The sequence below is a fragment of the Budorcas taxicolor genome, chromosome 1 (assembly GCF_023091745.1).
Source record: "Budorcas taxicolor isolate Tak-1 chromosome 1, Takin1.1, whole genome shotgun sequence".
Classification (NCBI taxonomy): domain Eukaryota; kingdom Metazoa; phylum Chordata; class Mammalia; order Artiodactyla; family Bovidae; genus Budorcas; species Budorcas taxicolor.
In genome coordinates, this window is record NC_068910.1 from 128,869,676 (window position 1) to 128,882,177 (window position 12,502).

Below are 12,502 nucleotides of genomic sequence, written 5' to 3' on the forward strand. Positions count from 1 at the left end.
CTTGGCACCGAGGGCCTGTGTGTCAAGCGGTGTGTCGGCGGGTATGGCCGCAAATTAACACGGGTCTAGTGTAAAGATACTCCCATTCCTTCTTGCAGTTACCCTCGCTCATCCCCCACCGCACCTCCGAAAGGCCTTGGCCTCCTACGCGCCCAAGCGAGTGTCGACAGGTTCGGAGAGGGTCATGGAAGCGCGGCCGCTGGCCCCACGGAGCTTCCTCTGCCGGACGCTGAGTCCTTTCCCTCGGGTGTTTGCTGCTGAAGCTGTGGCCGCCGATCCCAAGGCTCTTGTAGAGGACCAGGAACTGTCTTCCTTCGTCTCAGAACCCCAATACCCGGAATCCGGATGGGACCGCCTCCGGGAGCTGTTTGTCAAAGAGTAAAAGTGCCTACGGTCTGTGGGGAGGGGCTACGAAGGAAGTGACCTTTAGCCTGGGTCATCTGGGGCGAAGGACCCCAGGGTGGTGTGATTTATTTTTGCGGGATTTGGAGTTTAATATAATGTACTCCAAGCATGTATCCTAACATTGCTATTCGGTAGTTCTATTGATTGACAGGCCGGTTTTCAGATGGAGAGGGTGAGACTAACTGAAAGTAGGGACTTTTAGGAGTGTTTAGGGAGTCTAACATAGTCTTTAATGTAATCCCCTGACTTTACAAATCAGAAGAATTAGAGTAAGCTATTTAGTGACCCTAGAACCAGCATCTGGAGGACTCCAGTATTCTTTTTCGTGTATCACTTGATCCCAGATTCTGATACTTCTTGAACAGTAGCCCTGCTCCCCGCCACAAAAATGGAGGTTGGAGAGAGAACACAGTTGTTAAAATTTTTACTCTGCCAAATAAGGAATGTATAAAAAAAATAGTAGCAACTGTTGTTGCAAAGATATTAGCTGGATTCACAAGTAAATTGGTGTCAGAATAAATGATAAATAACCCTTTAAATTGAATTAACTTTAATGGAAAACTCAGGATAATTAATTTCATCATTTTTATTCCTCACTTACCGGTGATAAGTTTTCCCTTTTTATGAAGTACTTTACCATATACTGATAGACAGGGAGGCCTGGCGTGCTGCAATTCATGGGGTGGCAAAGAGTTGGACACGACTGAGCGACTCAACTGAACTTACCATATACTACACTGTAGTATCAACTGGTTAAATTAATATTGAAGCTTTATTATGTTGCTGAAATAGAGCAGGGGAGCCAGTGGAATTGTATTTAATTACTTTCTTTAGAATTCATCATCTTATTTTAAAGATAATAAGGCCGCCCTTCCATTGGTCATTCCAAATTTATTTGAGATACTTGTGAACGATCCTATGTAGTACACAACAGAAAAGGTTTATTTTTGTTGATTTATTTATTTTTAATTGAAAATAGTTGCTTTACAATGTTGTGTTAGTTTCTGCCATACAGCAACATGAATCAGCCATAGGTTCCCTTCCTCTTGAACCTCCCCTCCCAACCTCCCACCCCATCCCCGTGCATGTAAGTTGTCACAGAGCACCAGGTTGAGCTCCCTGTGTTACACAGCAGCTTCCCATTAGCTATCTGTTCACTTTACATATGGTAATGTATATATTTCAATGGTACTATCTCAATTCTTCCCACCCTCACCTGCCCCTGCTGTGTCTATAAGTCTGTTCTCTATGTCTGAATCTCTATTCCTGCCCTACAAATAGGTTCATCGGTACCATTTTTCTAGATTCCATGTATATGCATTAATATATGATACTCGTTTTCCTGACTTAACTTCACTCTGTCTAACAGGCTCTAAGTTCATCCACCTCACTAGAACTGACTCAGATTCATTTGAAAAAGGTTATTTTGATCAGCCTTATAAACCACAGAATGTTGGAGCCGAAGGAAATTTGAAAGATAATTTAATATAACTTTCATTGTCCCCTGCATGTCATGGGTGAGGAAACCAAGGTTCAGAATGATTGTGGTCTTCCTGTAGGTCACTTAGCGGTGGATGACAGAACCAGAACTACAACCCCATTGTTGCTACTTATAGTCTAGCTCCTTTCCACCACTCTTCCCTGTTTGTTTACCATTCATTAGTTCTTAGGCCCAATCATATAACTTCATAGAGTGTCTGTTGATAATATGGAGAAAAAATATTGCTATGTCATGGAATTTTTCAGAGGATGAAAAAGATATCGTATGCATTTCCTGGCATGTTAAATCTTAAGCTCTTTTTTCATTTTCTCTTTTCCGAGTTCTCCCACTTTTTATGTAAATGTTTTTGGTTTTATTCACTATACAAGATGAAATATAAAGTCCAGATGATAGCAGTTTTTCCTATTGATATAAGAATTTGTTTCTTAAGAAATTTTTTTAGGTTTCTCACTTGTATATGCGGCAACTATAAGAACTCACTGATTCTGATTTCAAAAATGTGGTTGTTAGAATTAGATAAACACTTGTACAGTCTCAGAAGAAAGCAAGTTAGTAGTTTGTAAAAAATTAATATTCAGTGGTTTACTTATGTAGGAGGGCCATTACTTCTAGTAACTAAACACTTACAAACTTAGCTGTTTGTTAGAGCAATTTCCAGAGGACATCTTGGAAGCTGCAACATAGCTTCTAGTTTCTAATGCTTTTGAGAGTAATAGAGTGAATGAAATAGTAGCTTTTCCCATTTATTTTAGGTTGGTCTGTGCTGCCCACTCCAGCCTGAGCTTTTTCACTCAGTGGTCTTTAATAGATAGTACAGGCCCATCTGAGCATGACATAAAAATTAAATATTCAGAAAGATAAAATTTTGGTATTTTTTTACATATAGGTATTCATTCTTGCATACATTGTCCTAAAATCCCATAAGTTTTTATAATTTCCAAAAGTTACCTAAAAATTCAAAAAGGTAATTGTTAATTTCTGCATCCAGTTTACAAATTCTTTCTGTTTCCAGGGATATAGTAGAGCTGTAAGAGTCATCAAATAAAATAACCCTTTAAAAAACCTTTTTATTGCAGTATAAATAAAATATGCACCTAGAAAAATGTACATAAGTATACCTGTCAGTGACTTTTCGCTAAACATAGGTCTGTATCCAGCCCTGAGAGACTGTTAACAGTGTCCCAGAAGCTCCCCCTTGTGCCCCTTCTCTGTTCTTGCCCCTGCCTTCCCAAGAATACCTACTAATCTAACTTCTGAAAGCATAGGTTAGTTTTGACTGAGATTTGAGCCACTTGTAATATAATTATTTAATTCATCAGAAGATTTAATTGGTTCTGTCCATCATGAAAAACTTAAGTCCTGTTTAGCATTTGGGATAATTCTGATCATACTGTCTTTTGGAGAGCAGTATCCATAAACTAATCCCAAACAACATTGTCTTTTTGATGTTTTAGTGAACAGCAGAGAACTTCAAAAGAACTTCAGGATATTTATAAGGCAGCAGCTTCAGCAGGCATCATCGGCTGGGCATATGGGGGAATACCAGCATTTATTCATGCTAAACAGCGCTACATTGAGCAGAACCAAGCAGAAGTTTACCACAACCAGCTTGATGCTGTGGTACGTACTGGTGTTCTAATAGTATTTGGGGGCATGCCAGTTGGGAGCCTGGTGGGCTGCCATCTATGGGGTCGCACAGAGTTGGACACGACTGAAGCAACTTAGCAGCAGCAGCAGCAGCAGTTTTAGCTGCTCACTTTATACTTAATCATCTAGCTGGGTAGTAGGGTTGAGAAGATTTAGGAAACAAAGTCTACTCAGCAATAGTGGAAGTGCTAATGCTATAGTGCGTACTCAAACTTTGTCAGACCACTTTTCTTACTAGAATTGATCACCACCGTGGCTCTACTTTCTGAAATATATTTCTAATCTCCTGCTAAATCATCAAGGCTCAGCTGTAGTGTATTTATCCTATTCACAAAGCCTATGTGGAGTACAGTAGCTCACACTAAAATAATCATTAACAATTAGAGCTTTACAGTTTGTTGAGTGCTGACTCATTTGTTGTATCTTATATCTGTATATCAGTTCTATTGTCCTAGTGAGGAACTTATGGCTCAGAATTTTTTGTTTTTTAAAATCTATGTTGTTTTTTTTAAATTGTGTCAAGTTTTAAAAGTTGCAAAAGTAGTGCCAGTGTCCTGTAATGTCCAAGCGGGATTGGTTCCAGGACTCCTGTGGATACCAAAATCCACAAATGCTCGAGTCTTTTATTTTGAAAAAAACCATAGTACCATACGTCCTTCATATCCATGGTTCCACTTCCTCAGGTTCCAAATCTGGGGATACAGAGGGCTGACTGTACAAAGAATTCCTGTGCACCTTTCAGTCAGATTCCCCAAACATTAACATTTTACCACATTTGCTTTCTTATTCTCTCTGTATGAGGCATGCTGTTGTTTTATTGTGAACTGCTTGGGAGTATGTTTTAGGCATGGTGAGTGCTTCAGCATACATTTCCTAAAAAACAAAGACATTTTCTTACATAACCACAATATTATTATGCAGTTCAGGACATTAATACTGATAGAGTACTATTATCTTGTCAATGGACTTTGTGTAACTTTTGCTTATTGTCCCATTAACGTTATTTTTAAAGTAAACGAGTTATTAATTTTTTTTTCTGGTCCAGGATCTAGTACCGGATCAGATGTTGAATTTGCCTGTTGTGCCTCTCTAGTCAGTCTCCATTAATTTGGAACAGTTTTTCTATTGTTCTTTGACTTTCATGACCTCAATATTTTTTAATACTTGGGCCTTTTATTTTGTATTGTAGAATGTCCCACAATTTGGACATTTGATGTTTTCTTGTGATTAAATTTCTCTTAAGTGTTTTCACAGGAATACCCTACAGTTAATACTATATCCTTCCCAGTAAGTAATGATAAGAAGCATGAGATACCTATTTGTCCCTCAACTGGGGATACTTACTTTAATCACTTAAGATGGTCCCTGCCATGTTTATCCACTATAAAATTATTGAGTTTTTCCCTTTGTGGTTAATAAATATCTTAGAAATACTTATTAGATACTTTGAGACTATGCAAATATCCTATTTTTCATCAATTTTTCACCCTCTGGTTTCAGTATTCAGTGCTGATTCTTTCCTAAAATAGTTATTACTGTGGTGGTAACCAAATGGCCATTTTCAAATTCCATCATCCATGTATATTTATTTATTGGTTAGTATTCTGCTGTAAGGAAGAGCTTTCACTTTCCCTCTATTTATCTGTCCATTTATCCATTTATAATTTATTCAGTGTGGACTTGTTGACTCTTATGTTATTCTGTGGTTTTATAATCCATTATTACCATCATTTATTTTGATGCTTGGCATCGATTTAGACTGTTGGAATCCCTTCAGGCTAGCTCCTGTGTCCTTTTGATGATGTCCCCGTTAGTCTTTGAGCACATCTTTACTTTGGAGCACAGCATGGTTTTTCTGGTTCATCTTTTCAAGCACCAGCCTTGTTTCTTTTAAAATGGTATTTAAATGACTCAGGGAACTTGGGGCTCTGTGACAATCTAGAAGAGTGGGATGGGGAAGGAGGTTTAGGAGGGAGGGGACATGGGTGTACCTATGGCTGATTCTTGTTGATGTATGACAGAAAACCACAAAATTCTATAAAGCAATTATCCTTCAATTAAAAAAAAATAAAGTGGCAAAAAGAAAACGGTATTTAAAAACCAAGATCTGGGGCTAGGCATGCTCATTGCTACTGAGGTATGATGGTGTCTAGGCAGATAGAGCTGGGAAATGTGTATGTATGTGTGTGATTTATATACATTTTCATACATATATCTCTGTTTCTATATTTGTCTACCTATTCAGTAAAAGCCATGAGTTTGCACTGATACCTTTCAAAGAGTATACCTGCCCAGTATCGTATAGTAGCTAAGACTACACCTAAGGATTCTGTCAGATTCTTTAAAAATCTAGGCTTTACCCTCACAATATTATGCCAGACTTGCTTCATGATGGTTAATGAAAATGAGCGGTGGAAACGGACAACGTAACTTCCAATTCTGACTTTATTCTTTACTGGCTGAGTGATCTTGGTTAGAAACTTCCTCTTTATGCCTTTTAACACCTGCTTGAAGAAAATGTTGTAAAGATTAAATGAGGTAATATGTTAGCAACTTTTACATAGAAGGTGGTCAATAAAGATTAGGTTTTTTTTCTTCCTTTCTTCCTCTCGTGCACATCTATATTACTTTAATCCTTACTGTTTATAGTTTACTCAGTGTTCCTTCTTTATTTTCTGTTTTTTCTTTTCCCCACAATTTCTTGAAAAAAAGCATGTCTAATACTGATTTTATGTCTGCTCATAGTATTTGCCATATGGGTTGTTAGTTGCTATTTAACTGATGAATTACTTGGTTGACACTGCATTTCTTAGTTTCTTTTACACCCTGTGATAGAACAGAGTGCACATGGTGCATTTGCTTAAGTTTCAGTAATTGAAGAATGACATTTCTAGAGATTTTCTATTGTTTGTATCTATTTAGGTGTCCCTACCTATTTCCTAGCTGACATTCCTCCACCACAGTTTTAGAACATGGAAAGTATCAAGGTATCTCGGAACCTCACAGCCTTTTTATTAACTTTAGCAATCTGCCCATCGTGCTGCTACACGAGGCTTCATCCGGTATGGCTGGCGCTGGAGTTGGAGAACGGCCATGTTTGTGACTATATTCAAGTAAGTTCTCTGAATTGTCATGAAGGATTTTAGGTATTCTTTTAGGAGCACATTGTTTCAACAAATGGAGGTATAAAATCTGAACACCCATATAAAAGTGATCTATGATACCTTTTTCTCAAGAACTGTTAGCTATTTATGCAAAAGATTGGTCCAGCTGTAGTTTTGTGTCCATGGATGATGGTCTGCCAGGCTTCTCTGGTGGCACAGTGGTAAAGATTCCACCTGCTGTTGCTGGAGATGTGGGTTTGATCCTTGGGTTGGGAAAATTCCCCTGGAGGAGGCAACCCATTGCAGTATTCGTGCCTGGAAAATTCCATGGACAGAAGGAGCCTGGAGAGGTATAGTCTGTGGGGTCGCAAAGTGTTAGACATGACTGAGCACCTTGCACAACTGAGCACGCATGCACATGAAGGCCTGCCAGGTGGTGTCAGAATAGATACAGGGCTGCTAAATCAGAGGAATGCTGCAGAACTTTTCTTTACTTTTCTGTTGCTTATTGGCATATTATAGCAATCTGAAACAGCTCACTGAAGGAGCCTACTGGAACCAGGGATTGACATAGTAGGCTCGTCTAAACTAACACGTATCACTTTAGTGAAAGTTAAAATCAAGAAGGTAATTGGGATATGCTTTAAATTTTGTTTTCTTCTTCCTTCTTAGTACAGTGAACACTGGTCTAAACGTTTACCGAAATAAAAATGCCTTAAGCCATTTTGTCATTGCAGGAGGTAAGGCATTTTTGTTCATATTTCATATTTCAATCTCAAATATGGTTTAAGAAACATGTAAGGACTTATAAGTCATGGCTACTGAATTCTTTGGTTGGCTTCTCATCACATCTCATTTAACATTTATGCAAGATATATGGAAAATGTGCTTGGTCTTTGGTATACTTAGTGAACAAAACAGAAAAAAGTCTTTGCCTTCGTTGAGTTTTATCATCTAATGTCTATGGGATAAAACAGGTTGCTATGATAAAAAGTAATAAATAAGTGGGGAGGTAGGATCTAATGTGGACAGGTTGATTGATTTCTAAGGAAGTGACATTTAAGCTGATAGCTGAAGAATGGGAAAGAGCAGGCCTTGCAGAGAAGAGTCACCTAAGGCAGGGGTAACTTCAGGGGTGAAGGCTCTAAGGTTTCTCAAATGTAGGATAATATGACTGCAACATAGTGAATGAGGGGAAGAGTGGCTTGAGAGAATTGTGAGGTTAGGTAGAGAGGAGCCAGATTTTTTATGATAAGAAATTAGATTTTGTTTTAAAGCACTCTGCCTCTGGTAGACATGCCCTCTTTAAAGTGAACATTTTTTAAAGTGTTGAATATTTTCATTACATTTCTGGTACAAATCTAGTACATTTCCCGAAATGTAAATGAAGTTAACTGCCATTTAGATGCAAACACTCACTAATTCATGTATATTTCCTCACATAAAAGAACATACATATACTTCACATAACAGTTTTTTACTTTTTGTTTGGAAATAACTTCAGGCTTATAGAAAGCTGCAAAAATAAAAGTAATACAAGGAGCACCATGAGCAGTATCCTTTAGTACAAAGATTCTGTTATTGTTAAGAACTTTTTCAAGCTCCCCACCCCATGCCTATCCTGATTCTATTTTTTTACCATCAACTTGCCATGAAGTGATGGAACCAGATGCCATGATCTTAGTTTTTGTATGTTGTGTTTCAAGCCAGTTTTTTCATTCTCTTCTTTCACCTTCATCAAGAGGTTCTTTAGTTCCTCTTCACTTTGTGCCATTAGGCTGAAGTGACACACTTTATTTTATTGGGCTCCCAAAATTACTTCAGATGGTGACTGCAGCCATGAAATTGAGACCCTTGCCCCTTGGAAGAAAAGCTATGACAAACCTGGACAGTGTATTGAAAAGCAGAGGCATCACTTTGCCAGCAGAGGTCCGTCTAGTCAAAGCGGTGGTTTTTCCTGTGGTCATGTATGGATATGAGAGTTGGACTGTGAAGAAGGCTGAGCACCTAAGAATTGATGCGTTTGAACTGTGGTGTTGGAGAAGACTCTTGAGAGTCCCATGGACTGCAAGGAGATCCAACCAGTCCATTCTGAAGGAGATCAGCCCTGGGATTTCTTTGGAAGGAATGATGCTGAGGCTGAAACTCCAGGACTTTGGCCACCTCATGCGAAGAGTGACTCATTGGAGAAGACTCTGATGCTGGGAGGGATTGGGGGCAGGAGGAGAAGGGGACGACAGAGGATGAGATGGCTGGATGGCATCACTGACTCGACGGATGTGAGTCTGAGTGAATTCCGGGAGATAGTGAAGAACACGGTGTGCTGCAGTCCATGGAGTTGCAAAGAGATGGACATGACTGAGCGACTGAACAACAACCACCACCCACCTCTGGCTGCAAAGCATGTGGAATCTTAGTTACCTGACTAGAGATTGAACCCAGGCAGTTGGCAGTGAAAGTGCAGAGCCCTATCCTCTGAACCGCCAGGGAATTCCCATTTATTAACATTTTAGCCCATTTGCTTTATCACTTATGCCCTTTGTTTTAGGTGCACTCTTTCTCTTTCTGTGAATACACAGGCAAACACACATATACATAATTTGAGCTTAACATTTTAATGAAACATCTAAAAACATGAAACGAGAAATAGGTATTAATAGCATTGGAGCAGCTAGAACTTGCCCTGTTTTAACTTGTGAAAAATTTTACATGGACATGCTATAGTGCCTATATCCAAAGAAAACACTTGTGTTTCTGCCTTCAGTTGCTCCTCATATTTACTCCTGCTATGTGTTTTTTGTCATCTACCCTGTTAAATTCCAAAACTGGAAATCAATTAATGGTGTGGTTCTGCCCTTTATGTCCCGTCTCCAAACTTCTGGTTCTGTCAGTCTTATTTCTTAAATATTTGGACTCTCTCACCTCTTTTCCCACTGCTACTGCAGGTTTTCCATGGTTCTCATCTCGGTTTGCTTCAAACCTCTACTGTTATCTGACTTGTTTTGAAATATGAGTATGATTTTAGCACTTTTCTGCTTCAGACTCTTCCTTAGTTTCCCATTACACTAAAGTCGATTCTTTTTTTTTTTTTTTAAGGTCGATTCTTGACCTAACCTTCATGTACCACTCTTGCATGAGCCTTATAATCTACTTTGATTTATCACACCCAGCGTATTCTTGCTTTACAAGAATTCTTGCTTGAATCCAACTTTCCACTCCCATAACTAATTTTATTCAGCTCCATACTTAACACCTGTCTTTCAAGGTTGAGTTCATCTGTCTGCTTCAGCTTCCTCAGAGGGTTCTCCTAGCTCCCATTTTCCTATCTCATGTACCTTTCCCCTGTGTTCTCATAATTCACTGTAAACAGTTTTATCAAAGCATTTATAACACTGTGTTATAGCAGTTTACTAGTTTTGCTTCCCTACTAGACAACTCACTAAAATTCAGAGAAAGTGTTTGCCTTTTATGTCACAATTGTTTGACATATAGGAGGGTAGAATAAAGGTTTCTCGATTGAATGTAAATATTACTAAAATAAGAATAGAAAAATATATATGATAGAAAATATATTTTTATCTCAAACCATCAACCAACATTAAAATAAATAATATAACACTAAAATTAAAAAAAAATTATCCTTTATCCTGAAGTCAGAATCAGGTAAGGAGGTCTTCCCTCACCACTATTAGTTGGTATTTGTTTGAACACTTATAAAAGTATTTTCAATATCCAGAGAGCTTGGCAAATCCTTTCCTCCAAAAGTAATAATAAAATTGGACGAAATTATCAAAAACAATCCCTTAAATATCCTGGAACTGAGCAAGGGCACACAACAAATTGAGAAGCATTTATTTAAGAATTTCTACTAAATCTTGGTAAGAACAATGGTAGTCTGTAGTGCTTCAGCCTGAGGCTGCTCCCACCTAATGCCCAGCTCCATGATACAGACATTCCACAAGGGCAGGGCAGGTTGGGAGGACCAATACTAATATTAGAGATGACTGACTAGATTTGGAGCAGAACGCAGAGAAGTCTGTGCCTAAAAGGACAGAAATGGTATGGACCTAACAGAAGCAGAAAATATTAAGAAGAGATGGCAAGAATACACAGAAGAACTGTACAAAAAGGATCTTCACAACCCAGATAATCATGATGGTGTAATCACTCATCTAGAGCCAGACATCCTGGAATGTGAAGTCAAGTGGGCCTTAGAAAGCATCACTACGAACAAAGCTAGTGGAGGTGGTGGAATTCCAGTAGAGCTATTTCAAATCCTGAAAGATGATGCTGTGAAAGTGCTGCACTCAATATGCCAGCAAATTTGGAAAACTCAGCAGTGGCCACAGGACTGGAAAAGGTCAGTTTTTATTCCAATCCCAAAGGCAATGCCAAAGAATGCTCAAACTACCGCACAATTGCACTCATCTCACACGCTAGTAAAGTAATGCTCAAAATTCTCCAAGCCAGGCTATAGCAATACGTGAACCGTGAACTTCCTGATATTCAAGCTGGTTTTAGAAAAGGCAGAGGAACCTGAGATCAAATTGCCAACATCCGCTGGATCACGGAAAAAGCAAGAGAGTTCCAGAAAAACATCTATTTCTGCTTGATTGACTATGCCAAAGGCTTTGAGTGTGTGGATGACAATAAACTGTGGGGAAATTCTGAAAGAGATGGGCATACCAGACCACCTGACCTGCCTCTTGAGAAACCTGTATGCAGGCCAGGAAGCAACATTTAGAACTGGACATGGAACAACAGACTGGTTCCAAATAGGAAAAGGAGTACGTCAAGGCTGGATATTGTCACCCTGCTTATTTAACTTCTATGCAGAGTACATCATGAGAAATGCTGGCCTGGAGGAAACACAAGCTGGAATCAAGATTGCCGGGAGAAATATCAATAACCTCAGATATGCAGATGACACCACCCTTATGGCAGAAAGTGAAGAGAAGCTAAAAAGCCTCTGGATGAAAGTGAAAGAGGAGAGTGAAAAAGTTGGCTTAAAGCTCAACATTCAGAAAACGAAGATCATGGCATCTGGTCCCATCACTCCATGGGAAATAGATGGAGAAACAGTGGAAACAGTGTCAGACTATTTTTTGGAGCTCCAAAATCACTGCAGATGGTGACTGCAGCCATGAAATTAAAAGACGCTTACTTCTTGGGAGAAAAATTATGAGCAACCTAGATAACATATTCAAAAGCAGAGACCTTACTTTGCCGACTAAGGTCCGTCTAGTCAAGGCTATGGTTTTTCCAGTAGTCATGTATGGATGTGAGAGTTGGACTGTGAAGAAGGCTGAGTGCTGAAGAATTGATGCTTTTGAACTGTGGTGTTGGAGAAGACTCTTGAGAGTCCCATGGACTGCAAGGAGATCCCACCAGTCCATTCTGAAGGAGCTTAACCCTGGGATTTCTTTGGAAGGAATGATGCTGAGGCTGAAACTCCAGTACTTTGGCCACCTCATGCGAAGAGTTGACTCATTGGAGAAGACTTTGATGTTGGGAGGGATTAGGGGCAGGAGGAGAAGGGGACGACCGAGGATGAGATGGCTGGATGGCATCACTGACTCGATGGACAGGACTCTGAGTGAACTCCTGGAGTTGGTGATGGACAAGGAGGCCTGGCGTGCTGCGATTCATGGGGTCGCAAAGAGTTGGACACAACTGAACGACTGAACTGAACTGAAGGGTGTTGCTGAAAACAATAGCAAACACTTAGGAAAGAACAACATCACACAGCTAACTGGAGGTTTTGGTGGTCTTTAGGGCAAGCGGTCGATTAGTAGATGAGGTAGAGTTTCACCAAAGACATCCAGAGAACCAGAAAGCCAACGGA

At 39.4% G+C, this 12,502-nt stretch overlaps 1 protein-coding gene across 2 annotated transcripts in view; it reads left to right on the plus strand.

The window, feature by feature from the left end:
- Nucleotides 1-12,502, plus strand: part of TIMMDC1 (translocase of inner mitochondrial membrane domain containing 1) — a 113,192-nt gene continuing 100,690 nt past the window's right edge. For both annotated transcript variants that reach the window (XR_008200316.1, XM_052649876.1), the window contains exons 1-4: nt 1-378; nt 3,361-3,526; nt 6,578-6,666; nt 7,330-7,397. Coding sequence is in view for 1 of the 2 variants with exons in the window: in XM_052649876.1 (XP_052505836.1) it covers nt 185-378; nt 3,361-3,526; nt 6,578-6,666; nt 7,330-7,397 (517 nt within the window). In the remaining variant the exon portion in view is untranslated. The remainder of the gene's footprint in view (nt 379-3,360; nt 3,527-6,577; nt 6,667-7,329; nt 7,398-12,502) is intronic.